Genomic DNA, 22844 nt, shown 5'->3' with positions numbered 1-22844 from the left:
CTCAGTCCAGATGGCCAGAATGTGTGCAATGTTTACGATTCAACCTGTGCGTCTCCCTGTCAATTAGCCGAAAGTTAATATCGAAACAAAAAGATAAAAAGAACCGACCGAGTTGATTTCCATTGCCTAGTCAAACTTTAGCACATCATGTTCTGTGGTTTTCAGGGAGGGAATGAGTCACAGGAAAACACAAGCTGTTATCTGAGTCTTGCGAGAGAAATTTAATTTAAGAAATGGCAAAAAGCAATAATGACTAAAACAGAGTTGTGTGTGCTCTCTGAAAGCTACTGAAAGACAATTTTTTAAAAATAAGATAGAAATCCAAGCTCTGAAAATGAAGGAGACATTTAAAAAGGTTAAACTATTAGAGTCCATTTGAGCACACAATTGTAAGCTGATCAAAGCACTTAGTTGCTTAAAGATCAGAGAATAACTTCACATCGAAGAGAGACTCTGCCTGGACACACCACCCGTGAATCTGATTCCTAATCCCAACAGCTAGAGCTGCAAAGCTGTGCTGGAGGACACTCAGCCCATGGGCGGGGGGGCATCAAAATCCCCTTCCTAGCCCTGAGGTGCCGGACTGCCTGTGAATATCTCTCCTTTCCCATCTGTCGCTAATGGCACACGTCTGGTGAGTGCAAGAGGGGGGTGGACTGGGATGAAGAAAGAAGAAAAAAAAAAAATCAGGGTGGGAGAAAGATGTGGGTTTTAGCAATCATTGCCCAGGCAAATTAAATTTCTAATTGTTCTCCATTACAAGCTGGGAGAGCATTACAGCAGATCAGATACTGATTACTTAAACAGTCAGCTGGCTATGCTGCTTTCTACAATGGCCCATAAAAGAGGGTGTGTTTTCCTCTATGTGTGTGTTTACATAAATAACGGAGCGAGGGGGGCTGTGCTTGGATTAGGCTACAAACTGAAAAGATGAAGATGTGGTCCATTTTTCCTGATAAATACGTTTTGTATATTAGTTGGCTTCAGCCCAATCCCTTTGTTGTTGTTGGGTTTTTTTTGATGATACTGCAATCATTTTGGAAACCAGGATGTTTTTGTTTTTCCATGCTCTCTTGTCTCTCCAGCTAATCCGTGGGATTTTTTAAGCCAAGCTGTTGTTATTAGAGTGTAGTACAGTGAAGCAGAGCCCACGGTGTGGTGGTGTCAGAAAAATAACAGCACTTGCACTAATTTCTGCCACTAAAAGATAAGCTCAGTCGTAAATATTAACAGGGGATTAAAGCTGGGGTTTGTGTTGTTACTCTCATATAGGTTAGAAGCATTTAAAAAGAATGCCTGAGTAAGTTTAGTTGTGGCTTTTCCAAGTGTGTTTAAATTGGAGGTAACTTAATAAAAGCTGCACAGAAAATATCTTTTATTTTTAACTTAAAAATTTGTAAACATACCTGAAAATTTCAACTGAAGGTATTTTTGACTCCCCCAATTAGTCATGAGTCTGTTGGAAGCTGAAGGTGCTTTTACATCTGAAAATTTCCTGAAATTTCCCATTAAAAACACTCATTGGTGATAAAGTTGCTACTTTGGAATATACTACAAAATTTTTACCAGCTTCTAAAAAAAAAAACTATTTTCTGCAGACGCATGTCAGCTGTTTCATCAGGCTGACAACAGGGAGTCGAGAATTCAACAATTCACAGAAATCTGAACATTTTAGAACAAAGCTGATAGTAATGCTTCTAAAAAGTCCAATTCAGAAGGAAGATGATTGGTATTAGGAAATGTTGGAAGTCTACAGGAAATCTAATAGTTAAGGTAAGCATCTCTTTATTTTATGGATAATGTATATACAAAGAAATGCATTTCTATGGCTAGCATTAACCTAATTAACTGCAATAAATGAACACTAATGATACGATGCTAAAGACGGTTTTAAAATGCCAGATACAGTTTTTTATCTTTGTGTTGCTTAAAGTTTCTTTGCAGAACAACAAAAACCTAAGAAATATCAATAAATCAGAGTTATTCCATCTTTAATATCAACATGGACACAGCTATTTAGGATCACTTTAGGTGAATTTTATTTATCAATACCTGTTTTCAAAAACATCTATAACTTTAGGCTTATTTAAAGAAGTCAAAATTTATGGTAAAGTTCAGCATTGAGTGAAAATCTGATCTTGTATAATAATTTAATATTTTATTATAAGTCGTCAATTACCAAATTGTTCTTTGTTGGAAATAAAAACAATTAAACCAATAAGTTAACAAAAAGCCATATGACTCAACTAAACCCCAAAAGTCTGGACTTTTGGTTTGACAACTGGTAATAAATATAGAAAAACTCAATATTCTAAATGTCCACACAGAACCGTATTGTGCGACACTAAAGGATGCATTTCCAACTCATGCAATTTAAATCCCTTTTTTCCATCTCACTTCAACTCAAGTATCACACATCAGCCAAGGCAGTCAAACATGGTTCAAGCAATAAGAGGTGCTACTTGAGCTGAGAGACTCACACGAAACAGATAGTGTGTGATTGATACTAGCAGGGTCATTTTCTTTTCAGAACAACTTCTAAGTTTCCTTCCTACAAAACCCACTGCTTCTCTTATTCACCTCAGGAAAACCTCACAGTAGAAAGACAGAAAGAGGACCAAAAAAAAATATCTGGGTGTTTAGTAAAAGAGAATAGGTATGAACGAAGCATGCTGAGAAAAAAAATGAGAACATAATAACCACAAAAGGGTAGGTTGAAATCTGCAGGGTGGAAATGATGCAGAACAAAGCTGAAGCCTCAAAATATTATGTTCTGCAGAAATGAGTTTCTGAGAGAAGATTTAGCAACCTGATAAAGAGAGAAGTTTAAAATGAGAACAATGAAGAAGAGAAAGGAGTGTGTGGGAGGTCCTAGCACCAAGATAAAAAGAGTTTCGAAATGTAAGAACCAGTCAAGACTAAACTTTTCAATTTCTCCTAAGGTTTGTTTTCCTAATCTGTGTTTCATGTGTGATATACCCCTTAAATATCAAACGATATTTATTAGTTAGTTACCAGATTCATTGTAACAGTTAATAGGCAACCATCCGGCAAACATGAGTCAAGCAGCTGCAGGTCTCAAAAGATCATTTATAGAAAACACGTCTTCCTGCAGCTGCAACACAAGGTTGCAAAAGCACAGGCAAACACCCAGAGATGGAAGCGTCTAAATGCAGAGGAAAATCCTCCCTGTCCTCATTCAGTCCACCCCTGCTGTTCCGATGCATTTAGTGAGCCACGTGTGCTGCCCGTGTGCCCCATTGTCCTCGCTCGCCGTGGACGGGGCACAGTGACAGATTTAAGTAGCGTGCCTCTGAAAAGGACAACAGACAACTTTGCATTTGAAGGGTTAAATATGCATGTGAGGCCAAAGCGGGTGAGGGCAGCCATTGTGTGACCCCCCAACATGCAAACATGTACACACTCTCGACCCTCACACAACAGATGGGAGGATGTTCTGAGGTGGCGAACAGCGAGCGCTCCCTTCTTCTCTTCCATTGCCGTCTCCGTTGACGACAGCTGGGAGGCAGACATTCCTACTTCTAGGCTTTCACAAGAAAACAAAAGAGTGTGTGGGACCCCTCCCACACACACACACGTGCATGTGCTCAGCCGATCACATCCCCCTCACTGAAAAACTGTCAAAGTAACTGTGGGCTGATCGTGTTTCAGCGGCTCGAGCCTGCCAGCTAGAAGAGGAATGAGCGCCGAGTCCGGGACGCTGGTTGAAGGTGAAAGTCGGCTGAAGGCAACCCTGGTTATCAGAGTCTGCATGTCCTTTGTGGTCAGGGTCTGGCTATATGAATTAAAAATAAAATCTCTGATTTTTTATCTAACAAGATCCAAGTTTTTTCTAAAAAAAATTAAATACAAATGATGGAGAAGTGTTTATTTGAATTATACGGAGTATTTGATTCAGGCTACAAGAATCCTTGTTTAATTATGAAAAGTTTGTCATAAAATTACCAGAGTACAGATGCAATTTTACCAGAAAAATGTCTTAAAATGACAAGAGTAATTTAAAATAATTTTAATGAAAAAAAAAAAAAAACCTTGAATAATAAATTATTTATTATTTTTTTGTGTTGGAGTTCTCATTAAATTACTTCTTCATTTTCTGAATATTACAACTTTATTCTGGTAATATTAAGACTTTATTTTCATGTTAATACAACTGTAATCTTGTAACATGAGGATTTTATTTTTTAAAATCTCAGCCTGAACCCTTACATTCCTGAATTCAATGTCCAAATTATACGTAGAAGCCATCTTATTTGACTGTCAAATAAGATGGCGGTTCTGGTTGTGCTGACATCACTCTGAACCCAATGAGTTAATTCTTTTCCAAAAACCAAAGTTTCAGTTAGTCAATAAAATCAATTTATCGCCCAGTCCAAATGGTGGTTAAGAGTAACGCAAATAAAATGTTATCAAAATTTTGTGTCTGAAACAAGTTATGTTCACCGATATAATCTAGTCAAAATTTCATTGTAAGAGAAGTGCAATCCAAAAGCGAAAGGAGACAGAAATAGTTCTCTACAGTTTGTTATGCAACAAAGCTGTTCCTGTTCGAGCCCTTTGTCCATCATCACAGTAATGAAGTCCAACTGGACTCTCAGGCCAACTGCTCCAACGAGTCTCCATGAGGGCGAACAAAATGGCAACAAGCATCTCTGTGTAACCTCTTAACACAAGCAGCCTGCTCTGATGAGAGAAAAGGCATGCGGTTAGCTGTGTGTGTGAATTTGTGTCACCTTTCAGGCAAACTGTGTGTTTTGCAAACAATCACAAATTGCAAACTCTTTCAATAACCCCTGCAGTAAATTCAAACCGGAAACCGCAACCACTCTCCTCCAATCAACACAACTTCAATGTTATGACATTTTTTAAACAATCCAGCAATGGAGCAGTAATTTACTCAAATATAAATATATTCACAAAGAGTATAATATCATTTTTCTTTCAGCAATTACAAATTAAAGTGCTCCAATAGTTGGCTGGAGCGTTACAAATGCTGTAACTGGGATTGTCACCATAACAGATTTTGCTGGAAGATAAAAACAATTATTGCAATAAACAATATTTGTTATTTTGAGACCATTTTCAACTAAGATAATGATAATGGCATAAAAATGCAAGTTTGCCCGTCTGAAGACCAATAAAACCTAATTTTGTAATGAACACTTGCTGTTCATTACAACCAAAACATCCAAAAACAATAAATAATACAGAAATAAAAACCACTTGCAACCGAAACCATAAAAAAATATTATGATGCGTCTAAACAAAATTGCCCTTCAAAGAATTCTCAAATTTTCAAGCTCATTTTAATTTATCATGCGATTAATTGATTATTGTGACTGGCTTACCTGGTTCTCAATACACAGCAGCACACAGTTAAATGCTGACAGGATGACCTAAATGGAGTCACATCAAGCCACTACAAAGATCATCATCGTTGAGGTTTTGTTTGCAGATGAGGCAATAAGGACAGAGGGCATCAGTGTGGAGGAAAGGCCACTGGTCACAAAATATTTCAGGGACCGGATGAAGAGTCATGTGTAAGTACTGAATGCTGTTTAGGGCCTCAATAGGGGAATTTCAGCAATGTCAAAGTGCAAGCAATGAAGCTACATTTAAGAGAAAACTCCAGTTCATATCTCTAGTGTAACCGCTCTTTAAAAGCAGGGCAGATGGGAATCAGGAACAGTCATTGTTCGCCTCTTCTACTTACAATCACTATGAATGAAGAAGAAATGTTCTCATAAAATAAAAGCAGGGGGTTAAAGTGAAACAGCTGTGCGTTGACTCCTTCATTTTCATGACAACAGGTTACGTAAATGTAGCAGGCTAGCACATGTACACCCCAGCCCTACCCCTTAAGCAGCGTATCAGCTAGTCTGTCATACCAGCTAGATGTCAGTTCTTAATATACACTCACTTTTAGCCAGTTATTTAAATAATACAAAAAAAACAGGCCTTTATTTATTTTCTTAAAGCTTTCCAAAGTTGAAGATGTGGCAAAGAAAAAGCTGAAAAAACAGGAAGGACTTGACGGAAAGTTGTGGGAACTGTTGCCATATTTCCACTCTACCCACATTGAGACGTGCTGGGGCCTGAATGAATGTTAGCTTTGTACTGCTGCAGAAGATAACCAACCAGACATCATGTTTAGTTCCAATCATGATAACAACTAGTCAGCAAAGGGAACATTTTGTTAACAGTCAAGTAAGCTGTAAAGTAGGGAAATCTTACTGTAAAATATCTTAACGGTAGGACAAAGGAAAGCAGCTCGAGATGTTCAGATAATATTTTAAACGTGTTAGCGTCATGAGCTTTGGTCGTGGTTGCTCTAAAACAGTTTGGACGTCTCACCAACAGGCAAAGTCAGCATGTGTGTAGAATGCCTTGTGCCTCGTGTGCAAGGCGAGGAGCTTGTTTGAACAGGATGCTGGTGTTGACTAACCGTGTGACGACAAAAACAACCCACACTGTCGGTGGGTCTGAAAAAAACCACACACGAGGAGACCAAGCAGCACCGAGGAGGAAGTGAGATAGGAGAGGAGAGAAAAGCTACAAGAACCAAGAAAAAAAGAACATTGGGTACTTAAAGCAGAACTGAAATCCAATCTCAAAATATTGATATTTATAATATAATTTAGTGACATTCCAGAGACTTAACTCGTCAATAAATGCCATTGTGACATTTCAACCTCATCGTTAGCCTAAAAACCCATTTCAGTTCAGGATATCAGATAAAATTCAAGAATAGGAGCGACTGTTTCGATGTAAGCAAAAAAAAAAAAAAGTGAAGTAAAAGCAGCAGAAGACAGGAGAGGCTGGGGGATATATTTAGCAGCTCATTAGTTTGAGATGTCCTCTACTCAGCGGGCTGGTCCCTTCGATGAGACCCTTTGGAAATCATTACGACTGCATGCTGCTCCAGACAACACTCGCTTCCCAGAAAATCTATTTACAAACCGTATCTCTGCTGCTTGGCTTTATTGTTTCCTCGAAATTATTGTCAAATTCAAACAACTGATCCCAAACTAAAGCTTTAACATACAAGCTCCATCTTTCAATGAAAACAAAGCTTCAACAACACTCATGAATAATCCTTAAAAATTAGACGTGGGTATTTTATGGCAAACAACAAAAAAGGAAAAAAAGAGAGAATAGAAAGATGTATAAAGTGTCAGTTCTGAACAAACGTTTTATTTTGAAGGCGACATATTACTAATGTGGGCCAGTGTCAAGTCACGCCACATGAACGTCTAAGTAAGGACTCCACAATGTGTCAGCATTGAAATATCAGTGTGTGAAATGATAACAATTTGCTGTTCATCATTTTTAGCTGTTATGAACACACTGTAAGCCCATGAGCGCGTTGGTTTCCTTGCCGCAAGAAATGCTGACACCTGATACATGACTGAAAGGTAGAAATCATATTGCAGTTCAGTTTCCTAATATGGTAGAATAAGATTTATTTACCAAGGTCAAAGTTTGTAGAGAAGAGACTGCTTGTCTGGGCTGCAATAAAGATGACCAGATTGAGTTTTCGATCAAATAATTTCTAGTAGGATATTTAGTTATAGAGTTATTATTATTTAATAAGTAATAAGTAAGCTGGGTAGAAGGGAAACAACTGCTCTGTTACACAAAATAACCTTTGTATGTGAGCACAATTTTATAACACTGTATCTAGTGGCATCACTTCCTGGTTTGACATTCATTAACATTTACAGTACAGCAAGTGTCACAGGTATATTTCCATGTTCCTCGTATTTCCAATGAGCTAAAACAGTGGAGTTGAAATGATTACTTGTGATTAATCGATTATTGAAATAAACTACAACTAATTTAGTAATTGAGTAGTCTTTAACTGCAACATACACACAAAAAATGCCATTTGGTGAAAAAAAAAATAATTATTGAGCAGTAATGAAGCCATTTAAGATGAAGACAACATTATCTGTAAATATGTTTTAGCCCAAACTCCTAAAGTGGTATAGTTTCCACTTCACCCAGTTAATATTTCCTAAAGGAATGGTGTTGTATTTTAGGGAATAAAATTGTTTTCTTATTTAAAAAAGGATTGGAATTATTTGCATATTTTAATGCATTTCCAATCAGTGGTCAAATGAAAAATCTGTAGAAAGTGCCAATTTTTTTAGTCAGTAGATTAATCAATTACTACAATAATTGTTAGTTGCAGCTCTGTTAAGTAGTAATCAGCACAATGTGAATTTTGGACATCAAGAAGAAGCATTGCAAATGGTAGAAAGCAACAAGAGTCAAAGCAGTACAAATTGCAATCTCCAATAAGCCTTGTGCTACCACGCTGTGCGGTTGCACTGTGTGGCCAACAATAATCCTGACCATCTGTGATCTTCTCTAATATTAGAACAATCCAGACCACACTTTAAAGTGAATGAAATGCCCCTGCGTCACCTGTCCACACTGCAGCATCTGTTTTTCCTTGCTTGGTGACCCGTCTAAAGTTTGCCTTTAGGGCCTGATTGGCTGGGAGAAACTGCTAAATGGCACAGGGTGAGAGCAAAGATTGATGGCTCAAGTGATAAACACACAGGTAATGAAAGGGAAAGGCTGATGGATTTGAGCAGGCTGCTCTTAATGGCCCTCTGTGTCACCTGGCTAATGGCTGAGACCTTTTGCGAGATGGAGGAAAACAGAGAGACGGATCGTAGAAAAGGGGCCTGGCACAGCGCACAATTTGCTCTGTCACAACAGAAACGGTGAGTTAGCAGATCTAAATGCTGACTGGCGATGCAGCTTACCATGGCCTCCAATATCCTCTAAATGCACTGTTTGTTCTTGGACTTCAGAAAGGAGAGAGAAGTCAACGCATTACTTTACTCCCACCCGTCTGCAAAGTGCCTTGCTAATAAGACTTAAGGGAATCGTCCCGAACGAATAATTGCACTGGAAACACTATTCCCCACATCCCCATGCCGTACTGTTACTGCTGCAAACACTGGTAACTGAAATGACACAATTAGTTTTTGATGTATATACAGATCATTCTGCTGGTACATGAAGCAACATACTTTAAAGACCGCTGGAGATCCCAGAAGAAGGCCATGGCACATTCAGATATTTTCCTCTGTGCTCAGTGAGGCTTTGCTCTGCTACAGATACAGTAGAGCCATCAAGCCCTGTCCCTATGACCAATCTTCAAGAAAACAAATGCATAAAAAGTCCTTCCACTGGCTCCCCATAGCTCAGAGAATGGACTTCAAAATACTTCTGTTAGTTTACAACAGAAACTAACAGAAGGCAAAAAAATATATTAAAGATCTGTGGTTATTGCAACAAACTTCCAGACTAGGGCTGGGCATTTATCGTATCATTTATCATGATAAATTTCTTATAAGAATTTTGATTTATTGCTGTCACAGTAAACACTAACTGATGATGTTTAAACCACCTAAAAACTGTGCTTATTGTCATTGATAATTTTATTATTTTCTCCACTGTTTCTTCAATGAAAGCATCAATAAATACTATTAAATTTGAAAATACAGTTACAGTGTGCAGCTTAGTGATACAAATCACACTTCTTTATGTGACTAGTGTCGTAAAGAAGTACAGTACAACTAGGCCTGTTTTTCAAGAGCAGTATTTGTGTTTGTGGGGCTATCATTGCTGTGACACACAGCTGCAGTCGTACAGTTGCTTAAAAAGATTGAATAAATAGTTCTTATTGTCACTAAGGATGCACGAAAACATATCTGCAAATATCAGTTATCAAACAAATCACAAATTGGATATGAATATCGGCCCGAATTTTTATATTGGTGCATTCATAATTCTCACAACAGTATCTCAAAATATTGAGGTACAACTTTAAGTCTATACCACCTGTCACATTCCAGACCACTCAGGTTTTCTGGTTCTAGTCTACTCTGCAAAAAGAACCAAACATAGAGAAGCAGCATTCAGTTTCTATCCTCCACGCATAACATTGAGTTTCTTTAAATCAAGGCTAAAACTCCACTTCTTTAGAGTTATAAGTGGAACATTGATCAACTTATTTGATTTGTATTTGCTTGATGATTTTGATGAAGGCATTTGATTAAATGTAATGTTTACTGCTGGTGTAATGCACTTTGAACTGCCTTGTTGCTGAAATCTGCTACAGAAATAAACTTGACTTGAATAGTGGAGACAGCTCAACACGTTGATTCATGAGCGAACAGAAGAATCTGTTCATACAATAGTCTTTGATGAGGCTGACAAATATTTCTTCATCTTTCACAACTCCAAATATCAAAAACAAAATGCCACATAAATGCAAAAGGCAGCTTTCCACTCCCACCATCTCTCCTCCCTCTTTCCCTCTGATATGTTCTTCTTCCTAGGATTTCTTTTGTTATTCCACTTCCTGTTTTCACGAACTAACATATCAACGTCGCCAGCATACGGAGAACACAGCAGGCTCGCTTATGGGAGATTTCTGTTCCTTTACTCGCACTTTCATGCACAGCTTTAGATCAACGTCAGAACAATGGGTTTCAGAAGCCAATACTTATCTTTTTAACTGCTTACAGACGGAAGGTTTGAACCTTTTTTTCCACTTCTCACCAGATGGAACAATGTTAAAGCTGAAAACATGCTGTGCAAATCATGGGAATTGACCCTTTGGTGCTCAGAGTTCCCATCTTTACTCTTCCAGCTCTGACTCACTGTCTGGGCGTACTTCCTCAGAAACATGCCACAAAGGCTTACTGTAAGAAATTGACACCATATTAGGAACGGAGCTCCACTCAGCTAACTTCAGCGGGGATGTCATATATGCTCAGAAAAATGTTAAGAAACAAGCAACATACACGTAATTTCCTGAAAATCCTGCAGAATGAAAGCCAGAGGTGCTTCCCAGCAAAAGCTTGTTTATTACAGCTCCGTTTCTACGAACACTTTGCTTTTTTCAGAAGGTGACTACATCTGAAGCATGTCCAAAACATAAACATAATCATGAGCAATGATGGCAAACATGAATTTTCATATTGGTGCATTCATAATTCTCACAACAGTATCTCAAAATATTGAGGTACAACTTTAAGTCTATACCACCTGTCACATTCCAGACCACTCAGGTTTTCTGGTTCTAGTCTACTCTGCAAAAAGAACCAAACATAGAGAAGCAGCATTCAGTTTCTATCCTCCACGCATAACATTGAGTTTCTTTAAATCAAGGCTAAAACCCCACTTCTTTAGAGTTATAAGTGGAACATTGATCAACTTATTTGATTTGTATTTGCTTGATGATTTTGATGAAGGCATTTGATTAAATGTAATGTTTACTGCTGGTGTAATGCACTTTGAACTGCCTTGTTGCTGAAATCTGCTACAGAAATAAACTTGACTTGAATAGTGGAGACAGCTCAACACGTTGATTCATGAGCGAACAGAAGAATCTGTTCATACAATAGTCTTTGATGAGGCTGACAAATATTTCTTCATCTTTCACAACTCCAAATATCAAAAACAAAATGCCAAAGAAATGCAAAAGGCAGCTTTCCACTCCCACCATCTCTCCTCCCTCTTTCCCTCTGATATGTTCTTCTTCCTAGGATTTCTTTTGTTATTCCACTTCCCGTTCTCACAAACTAACATATCAACGTCGCCAGCATACGGAGAACACAGCAGGCTCGCTTATGGGAGATTTCTGTTCCTTTACTCGCACTTTCATGCACAGCTTTAGATCAACGTCAGAACAATGGGTTTCAGAAGCCAATACTTATCTTTTTAACTGCTTACAGACGGAAGGTTTGAACCTTTTTTCCACTTCAAATCTTTCCCACAAATCATGGGAATTGACCCTTTGGTGCTCAGAGTTCCCATCTTTACTCTTCCAGCTCTGACTCACTGTCTGGGCGTACTTCCTCAGAAACATGCCACAAAGGCTTACTGTAAGAAATTGACACCATATTAGGAATGGAGCTCCACTCAGCTAACTTCAGCGGGGATGTCATATATGCTCAGAAAAATGTTAAGAAACAAGCAACATCCACGTAATTTCCTGAAAATCCTGCAGGATGAAAGCCAGAGGTGCTTCCCAGCAAAAGCTTGTTTATTACAGCTCCGTTTCTACGAACACTTTGCTTTTTTCAGAGGGTGGCTACATCTGAAGCATGTCCAAAACATAAACATAATCATGAGCAATGATCGCAAACATGAATCCCAAGAAAGTCCCTTGTGCTAATTCAGGAAATATGCTGCCGGTAACTTCATCACAATGAACAATTGGACAGACAAAAAAAAAAAAATAGACAAGGTTTGAAAGCGATTGATTCTAAAAATATCTTGGCTCCACTTCTTCCTAACTGTGAAGGAAAACTTTAAGAAAATATATAATAAAATTAGAGGCTCGGGCTATAAAGAAACCAAGCAAAATTATGACTGAAAGAAATTAATACTCAACTCTCCTGTCAATAAAAAGAAATTCCTGGCAGGGGAAAAACTCCACAACATTGATACAGTCAACTGCTTTTTATTCATGCCTGTAACAGAGCAGCTACTGGTGCTGAAATTCATATTCACTCACCATCCATGGGACATATCAAGGGATTACCTATGTAAATTATGTATGCTGAGAGGAAGAGAGAGAGAGGTTGGTGATTGAAACGACTAATGACCACTTTAAAGCCTTGGCGGTATGATAATATGTCTGATTAGGAATTCAATTTCATACTTTCACATCATGAATGCTGCAGTACATATTTTTAATGCTGTTGAAGCTGGCATGCATCTTGCTCATTTGAAGTTATTTTAACATTTTGTTCATCGCCATTTTTTTGCTTCTCGTAATAAAATGTAAAGATGTCTTATAATACATTCATATAAAAAGTAATGTTTTTAACATTCCAAACTGCTTAAAATCTGTATTTAATCTGCTGATATGATCAAAAAAAAACTTATGAAGTTATTTTTAAATGATTTTTATCAGATTCCCAATCCCTGTTGAGGTTATGCCATCTGTGTTTTTATTAAGATAACCATTATAGTCCATACACATTATTTTATGAATAATATGCCTTTTCTTTCATCAAACTGATCCCTGGCTCGATCAACAATATATCATACTCAAACTGAGATTTTATTTTTTTCTGTTTTTGCATTAGAATTACGACGCTAGCAAAAGGTAATGTGAGGAAAAATGGTGAATATAAATTAAAGCAAAAACCAACACTGCAGTAAATAACAGCCCAAACAAGACAATAGGCTGTATGAATCGTATCTCATATATCTTTATAAACGCATGGCTTTCCTTTGGAGCATTTATTTCAATAAGGAATCAGACTGGGCAAAACAATTTTGATTGGTGCAGCCCTAATATTAGCTGCAGCTACAATTGGAAAATAAAATTATTCTAGAAATTAAAGCTGAACAATATATCTAACAGCAATAATTGTGGCAATATCAGTGTGTGCAACATCACATATCTGGCCAGCTGCACTGACTCTAATTGCCATTAATGTCCAAACCTCGTTTACATCTTTATGTAAACGAGATGAGATAATAAAGATAATAAGCTCAGAGACCAATGGGGACATTGTGTTCTCATAAAAAGAGAAAAGTGTCAGGAAAATGAGGAATCACCAGACTCCAGTTTTGGATCAAAAGGCACATTTTAGATAATCGAAAGAAAAAATGCAAGCTTGTTGAAAGCAGAAACTAAGCACACTAACAGCCCCTTTGGCCTTTACATGAATCGTGTGTTACATAAGACAGGACGGGATGATGCGCTTCGGATCAGCACCTCCCTCCCTTCTTTGCTCAGAGGCTCATCTCTGATTGTTTTATTTCTTAATGTTGCCTTTTCTTCTTCCCATAACAAATTATTTAAAACAATAAAAGAATGACAAACTGAACCCTATCTATGTGTCAGGGCTTCACAAAAACAATCCTCACATATTCTCACAGGCACAGTGGCTCTCAGTGGCAAGGACATCTGGCACATTTCACAAGCTTGTGATGTGTGGTCTGTGCACGTGAATGACTGGATAATACATGCAAGGAGGCTGTCAGTATGGGGAATGACTCTCCAGCGCTTACAGGTCAAAGAAAGTAAACTGGGTCTTCAGTAAAGAAGTGAAACACTGGTGTATTGGAAACTGGCACTGTTAACTTCAACTTTTATGCATGAAATAAATTTCCCAACATAATATTTCAAATTAAAACATAATATTTGATCTCTTGGAATGACAAAAAAGGACTCACATTAACATTTAAAGTTAGTCAGATGTCCTTAATCTCTGAATAGACAGTAGATGTTATGTTTGAATCAAACTTCATGGTCGGAGTATGACCACAGGCAACATTATCTCCCCATTTAACTTAATAGTAAAGGAAAATTGTTGGGCCTAATTAGTACAGCAAATGAATTCACGCAGCACAACAATGAAATCCTAAGCAACCTGAATGACCCAGAGGGCAGAGAAAGATGATTTAATCTGACTGGAAAGGCAAGGTGAAAATACCTCAATCAATTCACAAGAGATGGTCAAAGATGGCGGTTTATTCTGCGTGCACCATGTGGGAACACTGACAAAAAGAGAAAGAAAAAGTGTGTGTGTGTGTGTTTGGGGGTCTGACTTACCTGATGCATGACCATGAGGGAGCAGGATGAAGAGGAGAAGTGCAGAGGCAGCCAGTCTGTGGGCTACAGAGGAGGAGGACGGGGCTCTCGTCGGAAACGCTACCATTCCATCGCACATCTTTTCCCCCCCCCGACAGCCAGTGAGAGTCCTCTACGGCTTAACCTGTCCGAGCCACATTGACAGGAAGGGACGCGTGGGGAGGGGGAGAGGAAGAGGAAGAGCATGGATTACCATCAACGTTCAAGCCGGGATTACGTAACCAGAAGCAACAGACAGCAAGACGGATATAATGAGAGTCAGCTACACAGATTGGTTGACAAACCAAGCGTGTCAGAGAGAACTCCATGCCCTCAGTTCAATATTTAGTTAGCCTGGTAAAACCCACAACTTTATGGATAAGTGTATTCCTCCCCTATGAGTTTTATAATTAGTGTACACCAGCAACAGGCCATCGATCTGAGTCTTCTTCTCATCTTGCTTCAATCCCTAATCTTTGCTTTGGCACAGCATCTATCTGCATAAGCCCGTAAGTACACTATGTTGTATATGACGTAACAACAACACAGATCAGAGTCGCTAATAAGGTGGCAAAAGGCAGATGGAGGGGTGGAAAAATCTGATTGTGGATCACATTCAACTTTGGCACAGAAAAAAAAGACAGTTCAGAAAGTTATATTTGATTATAGCATTGTCATAATTAAACAATATTCTATCTTAAATGTATAATTCATATTGTTTAAAACTATTACAGCAAAAAGGAAGGTAGAAATATTTACTAAATGTTCATTACAAATTACTAACAATGTTTTCAGCAGAGACCTTAAAATGTTATGTTAAAAAGTGCTTGGTTGTGTCAGTTCTGTACACTGTGCTGCAGGCTAGTGCTGCAGCAGAGTTTAGTGCATAAAACAAGGAAATGTTAAGACAAAAATATGGGCCGTTGCTTGGTTACTCATATCTTTTACAACCCTTATAAAAACCATCTACAAAGTTTCACTTTTGTTTTTGTTTCAAAGATTATTTCAGACTTTGAGTACCCATTTTCTGTACAGGTTAGTTTGAAACAAACCTGCATAGAAAATGAAGAACACAAGGCTAATTTGAATCTCCAACACATTTCATTTAGACAGTTGAAAAGGTAATCAAGTCTGAAAATACTTATTTTTTCCCCAACTGTTTTGCTTCTTTGTACTTATCCAGATGTGGAAAACACTAATTAATGCAACACTGGACACAAAATTAAATCTTATAAAGCAGCAAAACTGCCAACTGATAAAATCCATTTGGTGAAATGAGTTAAAATCATTAAAAGCAGGATTTGGATGAAGATCCTAAGACACATTTTCTGAAGAACCTGCTTGGTAAAAGGTTCTCAAGAGAGGGAAAGGAGCCTATTAGCATTCCAAAAAGCTGAAGTGTTCATGCCAACATTAATGGCATGTTTTCACTTAAGTCCCATTCCCATAGGTCATAACACTAGGTAATGCCTAGCTTTGGAGTGCAAGTGTGAAATGTTGAACTGTCATTCAGCCCTGCTTCAAAGGATCCAGCAGTAATGGATATCAATCGGATCCTGATCACTTCGAGGTGAATGTGGCAACAAATCATCCAGGTGCAGAGGCTAGTTTTCACTGAAGTTGCTGAGCTTCAGGCTGGAGGGGGTGATCAAAGCGCTCCAATTCTTTATAGAAAAGTGTTACTGGATGGCTCGCGTGGAGGCTCGGAAAATGACAACAACAACTGGTGGACAAATCCAGACAGCCGGCAGCAAACACTTGCTTGACAGGATGAATATGGCAAAAAAGTAAAAAGTAACAAGACTTCCTTGTTGCAAATAGTTGCTATTCAAAGTTATGTGACACAGCTTAAAGAGGATACTGTGTATTAGTACTGTGTATTAGTGTTGTTAATCATGTCATATATTCATAGAATCTGCAAGATTGCATTGCAACTGAGTAAAAATGCAGGACATAAATCTGGAACAAACTTCCAGACAACTGAAAAACAGCCGAAACACCGAGTTCAATTAAATCAAGACTAAAAAACCCACCTGTTTAGAGTTGCCCTTGATTATTAATAACTATAACGTTGATCAATATATTTGATGATGATTGTTCTTGATCTTTATGACTTGATCAGCAATGTTTACTCTTTGTATCATAATTGTTTAAAGTGTTTTAAACTTCCTTGTATGGGTGGACATATATCATATCTATGTTTTTTTTGTGACAAATTTCTTATGACAATATTTTGATTTGGCATCATCATGATAAATTCCAATTAATAATATTTACAAACCCCTAAAATTGTCCATTTTTCTCCACATATTGTTCAAATAGTATCAACAAACATCAATAAATATGATTTAATGCAGTTGCTGTGTGCATATTAGAGATACAAATCACACTTTTCTATGTGACTGGTGTACCAAGGCATTACAAATGGGAATATTTTTTAAGAGCAGTGTTTGTCTTTGTGCTGCTAATGACTGCTATACCATATACAAAGTTATACCAAAAAAACTACAAAAAAAACTTGCTTAGATGTCCAACTGGGGTAAAAATGTTTTATACATAGTCAAAAAACCAAAATAGTTGCATGACTGACAGCAGCTATTTTAGTATGATGCAGTGCCATTTATCTAATCATTTGTCTTCACATCAGAAGGTCATCTGCTTCTGCAAATTTAGATTGATCATCCTCTTCCACAGAAAAATCACACAAGCATCAATACCCTCGCTGCATGAGCAGGACGGAAGCATACCTGCATGTGGCGCCTGCTAGTGGGAGAGAGTGACGCAAATTAGTTTTGGCAGGACAATTTGGGTAGTGTGTTCAGCCAAAGAGCAGGTAGTCAAAAGCACACAGGAGGGACCTGAGCGTGCCATCTGATGCATTGATATTTCCTAGTTGGTCCATACTGTAATTAGACCACATTTGGGTTGTGTAAAGGCTTTGCCATTTTAGATGTTCTTTATAAACTGCATGAGAAACATCGAGGATAGAAAAGATGCACTTTGTGGCTAAAGCTGAACACACTGCTGGACTGAGCTCTTGGAAAAAGCTTAAAAGAAAATATTGACCGGCCAGATCATCAGAAAAATCAAAACTTAAGCAGAATTATTCTGCTTTCACGTGAAACACTTATCTAATCAGTGCGAAGGCACTTTGTCCAAAAAAAAAAAGGTTTGCAGATCTTGAGATTTGCTGACTGGATGTTACTGGTATAAATTAATTAATATCCCAGCAAGCAGTTTCACAGGGGGGGAAATCCTGCATGCTTCAAGTCTGGATGTCAACCTGACCTGCAGCAGCATTTATGTCCTGTCAGATACCAACAGCAATGCTGAACACAACGCATCATGTTAAAATGTGTTGTATTATTTTAAACATGTTTTGTTTACCATGGAGGATTTTGCATCAAGCTTTACTGCAATGTAATCCTCAACATTAGCTGATTTAATATGTCTTAAAAATCCAAAATCTCTGAACAACATCACAACTATCAAGATTTGAGAAGGAGGACAAAAAGAAGGGATTTCAAATGACAAAATAGATTTAAAAACAACTACAGCACTGCATACGGATGCACCAGAAAATAAAAATCAACTTCCTTGTTTTATTACTAAACAAATCTCTGTGGTTGGGACTTTTAAGTAAATGAAATGTAAATTAGTGACCGGATTGTGGGGAAAAAACTGCCAACGTTAGCAGTCTGATTTCCAGTTTTATCTCTTCTATGTTCCCAGAAACTGGCATAAACTGCCACAACCTGCCATGCAGCTAACCATCAAAACTGGCAGTACCAGTTTTACTGTCCTACTACGTTTCGATGTAGATCCACAGTAATTAACTAAACATTGAAAGTGTCAATCAGCAAAAGAAAAAAAAAACAGACCTCAGGATTTAAGAAATGGAAATTTTACAAGCCAAGACAATCGTCTGTAGTCATCCACTTGCGGGGGGAAAAAACTATGCAACTCCCCACTTCAGATAGCAGCAACACAAGCAGCCGGCCAGCCAGCCAGCCAGCAGGCTGCTACTGCAGTTTTTCAGCTGCCCGAGGCTCCTGGAATGCAAAGGGAGCCAAGGCAAGCACCAGCACAGACATGTGTCCGGGAACAGAGAGCACTCAGTGTGCCAAAGAAACAGCCAAGAGGAGGTTTCCACCCAATAGGACCCAGTGCTGCTGCTAGAGCCTGCGTAGGCCTGTGGAGGGAGCCCAGAGACAGGACTCTGCATGGCAGCAGAGAAAGGAGCCTTTGTTATGCAGTAGTATGTACTGTTAGGGCCCACAGCTACTCAGCATCCCCCCTCCAATGCTGCAAGCAAGGGACAGAAACACACAGAAAGACTAGAGACAAGACAAAGAGGGAAAAATAACATGTAAGAAAAGTGGGATGAAGCAAATGAATAAGAGATAACATGTCATAGCTTAACGGTGCACCTTTTTCAACAAGCCTATATGTGTGTTGGAACTAAAAAAAAAAATAAAGACAAAACTTAAATCAATACTTAATTTTCCCACAACTCACCTCTCAATAAGATTTCAAGAACAAATGGGACTTGCTAGTCATTGTGTATTTGTGCTGACACATGGAAAATAAACAGCTTTGGGTCAATACACATTCTGCCAGTTTTTACCTCCATGTTATGATTTCATACTTGTAAACAAAGACAAAAAGACAAGTTGTCATGTCTCCTATTTAGAATCTTTATGAACCTAGATATGCCTATAAGAAAGTAGCTTCTTACCCAAGATTGCCACAACTGATTGTTATTTAAAGAACTAATTACAAAGTTCAATACAACTGTAACTGTGAAGAGGACCCGAGTTTACCTTGCTATTTCAAACTTCCTAGGCATTTCTCACCCATGTGCTTAACCATCAAGCAATAGTCAGTTTCTTCTGAAAGCATTTAAATTAAATCCCAAAATCAATCAGGCTAAAATACTCAAAATGCATGTAAAATGTTATATTTCATCCAAATTGCATTGACTGCGGTTTTCTTAGCCCACAATCCACAAGCCAAAAAAACCTCCACAACTTTATGATAGCACATATCTATTGTGGTCACAAATCATACTTCCTTTTCAACATGCGTAGAATGGAGAGCTTTACCTTTAATCACTGTTTTGATGAAGGGATTAGGAATGCACTGGTATAAAACTTTTGGGTGATATCAACACTTGTTATGGCCAACAACAGATATTTATTTCACATTTAAATGCATTTATATTTCCCGTCCTGAAATGGATACACAAACGACAACACGATGGAAATAAACACTGCTTTTTTTATTATTAGCCAAACCAAAAACAGCAACATTTCATATAACAGCTGATTAATGGTTTTCCAGCTTTCATTTTGTATTTTTTGTGCTTTTGTCCTCTCTCTATCTTCATGCCTTATAAATCAAAGTCCTCCTTCAAAGATGCTTATAAAAACTTTTATACCACGTTTGAGAACACATCTGGAATTTCAGCAAAACCTTGCAATATTGTGCCCCATGGAAAGTTTGTAAGATTGTGTTCAAAGTATCTAGTTTGCAATAGTGTTTACTGATGCCCATCAGCTTGATTCTTGGGTCTCTTGTGATGTAATCAACCCAAAGACACAAAAATAGACTTTGCTGTATTTTTTTTCTTGTTTAGTTTGACCTTTTAAAACTTTCCATTTTATGAAATGTTGCAGTGGAAATCCATAATTTATTACCCATGTTTTTACTATCAGTATGCATTTGGAATTGAAAAACAAAAACACCACTAGACAGTACCCTTAAATCATTTTACAATATAAATCCCAATACACAAGTCTCTGCTAAATCAGACAGCACAACAAATTGTTATTGCTGGAGGAACACTACACTTGGGCCCCCGCCTTAACTTTATCCTCCAATGTAAACACGTCACATCTGGACTTCCCTGCTCTTTGCAATATCAAATGTCATAACTTACTAAACACCGTTAACAGTAAGCCAGTCATACTTAAACTGGAACAAAGGCCAGTGAATGGGAAATGACACTACTGAGAGGTTCCCCTGTAAAAAAAAAAAAAAAAAAAAAAAAAAAAAACGGGGCATCCAAGCTCGATAATAAATCTTTGCTACTGTATCAAACGTGAGTCAAAAGCAGAGTCACACGCTTCGACACGTGTAACTGTACTGTGAGGTATTTAAACAAAGAGTGTGGTGGTGGGCTGCCAACATCACACACATCGACACACAGAAGTTAATGATTAGAACAAAACAATCCAACTCAAATAGCAGGACACACATAAGAGTTCAGGTCCTATTTTACTGACTCACCTCAGATAAAGTCGACACACCTATGACTTCCTCGTACCTTTTATTGTTCATGTGACTGGTCTAACAATACATCAGCCCTCACAGCTGTTAGAGCGAACCGACAAGATACTCTAAATGTTTACGTTCCATCTCCATAACATTAGTTTAAGCTTTTTTCTAAATATTAAAACTTAAACACGACATACGTGCGTCAAAACAGACACATTGCGTCTTTGGACAAACGTTTACGGAAGAACACGGCTAGCTTAGTTTCAGATCGAAAAGCAGAAAACTGACAACTCATTATTCTCTTTGGCAGAACAGTAAATGTTTGCCAGACATGAGTTGTTTTTGTCTTGTTTGTTGTTTCGAAGTGAACTAATTCAGACGGACAAAAGACGGAACGGGAGACTGTTTGAGATCTCCTAGTGGCCTATGTGTGCTTAGCTTGCGAAAAAAGACGACAACAAAAAAAAACTCACCAACGTAAAGGTTAACAGCGGCGAGCCCTCCTCTGCCCCGGTTCACAATCGAGGCATTAAAGTCAGATTTAAAGACGACACCCACAGACTAAAGCTGTAAAAAGAAAGTAGAATAGAAGTATTTCGCCGTCGAGGTCCCGTCTGCCCTGCTCCGTCACTCCTTGTCCTCCTCGACTCGCCAGCTCTTTATTTTAGGTGAGCGGAAACACTCGCTGCTGTGAGAACTCTACAGGGCTGCCTGCCTCGCTCTCGCGCGGTCTCCATGGATACCTCTATAAAAGGGGCGGTCCTACAGCTTGTCATGGCGCTTCAAAATAAAAGCTCATGTGCTAGGTTTGGAGACAAAAGAATTAAAGAGCAACTAATCAACAAAAACAGAGCACAATACAACAAAGAGATCAAATATTGTATTTATGGGGGGGAAAATGTATCTATGTACCAAGAAAATTTTTAATCACCTTATATACAATAGAAATTCAATTTTGAGTAAAATATTTAAGATGTTTAAAACATACATTATGATGATAATTATGAAGTTAAAAAAAATATGGAATATGCCAAAACAGATTAACATTTTTATGTAAAACATTACTGGTCAAAGGATAAAGTAAACACCTTTAACTGAAACTAGTTCCTCAGAAAACCAGGTCCTGAGTTGTTTTTTTATTTATGACACAAATCACAGCTTTGTATCGTAAACATAAACAACTGTAGCTAACAGAGAACAAACATTTTAAGCACAGAATGATGACATATACAATAATAAATGAAATAAAAGCTTCACTTCATATATAAACTTTGCTTAGGGATCAAATTAAACCAACCAAAAACACCATCTGTCTTTGTAAAAATGTCAGCTTTGATCCCACAGGAAGAAAAAAAAATCTGCAATGATACTTCAGAACCATAGTTTTGTGTTTATTCTTCAGCAAGTTCTTCCTATTATTTTTTCATAGCTGCTTCAGTTTCAAAAGACATACTGTCCAGTGAGATACAATACCCTTTGATTAATTAAACTCAAAATGCTAGAGAAACTTCTGGACCTGGTATCATATCTATCCAATGTAATAATTACATACATTAAATAGAATAGTGGTGTGAAATTACGAAAAACATTATTGCATGATATGGAATGCAAATTAACCATCAAGTAAAGATTATGTAAAAAGAAGTAGCACTGTAAGCTTATATGGGCCCTGATTCTGCATATCTTCATTTCCTAAATTCACATTATTCATGTCAGCCATTTTTGTCATGCTCCACACTCACCTTTATTCTGTGTTTGTATATGAAAAATTAATTTCTCAACCCCTGTCTCTTCCTTGTCACAGCACTGGTTTTGGAGCTCAGCAGTAAAGCCGCCAGTGAGTAATGGGATTAGAGTCCAGATTAACACTGTGACTTCAGATGTCCTGTAAAGAACCTCTGTGATATACATGCAGATCTATTCT

General features: G+C 37.9%; 1 protein-coding gene across 1 annotated transcript in view; it reads right to left on the bottom strand.

Annotated features, from left to right (window-relative positions):
• The window catches only part of susd6 (sushi domain containing 6), a 33321-nt gene extending 11681 nt beyond the window's left edge, over positions 1-21640 (bottom strand). The window contains exons 1-2 of the mRNA XM_023347526.1: positions 21394-21640; positions 14624-14786 (exon numbers count right to left, since the gene is read on the bottom strand). Of these exons, the coding sequence (XP_023203294.1) occupies positions 14624-14741 (118 nt within the window). The 5' untranslated portion in view covers positions 14742-14786; positions 21394-21640. The remainder of the gene's footprint in view (positions 1-14623; positions 14787-21393) is intronic.
• Between the last annotated feature and the right edge of the window lie 1204 nt (positions 21641-22844).

Source organism: Xiphophorus maculatus, chromosome 15 (genome assembly GCF_002775205.1).
Source record: "Xiphophorus maculatus strain JP 163 A chromosome 15, X_maculatus-5.0-male, whole genome shotgun sequence".
NCBI lineage: Eukaryota > Metazoa > Chordata > Actinopteri > Cyprinodontiformes > Poeciliidae > Xiphophorus > Xiphophorus maculatus.
This window is presented reverse-complemented; position numbering and strand designations above follow the sequence as displayed.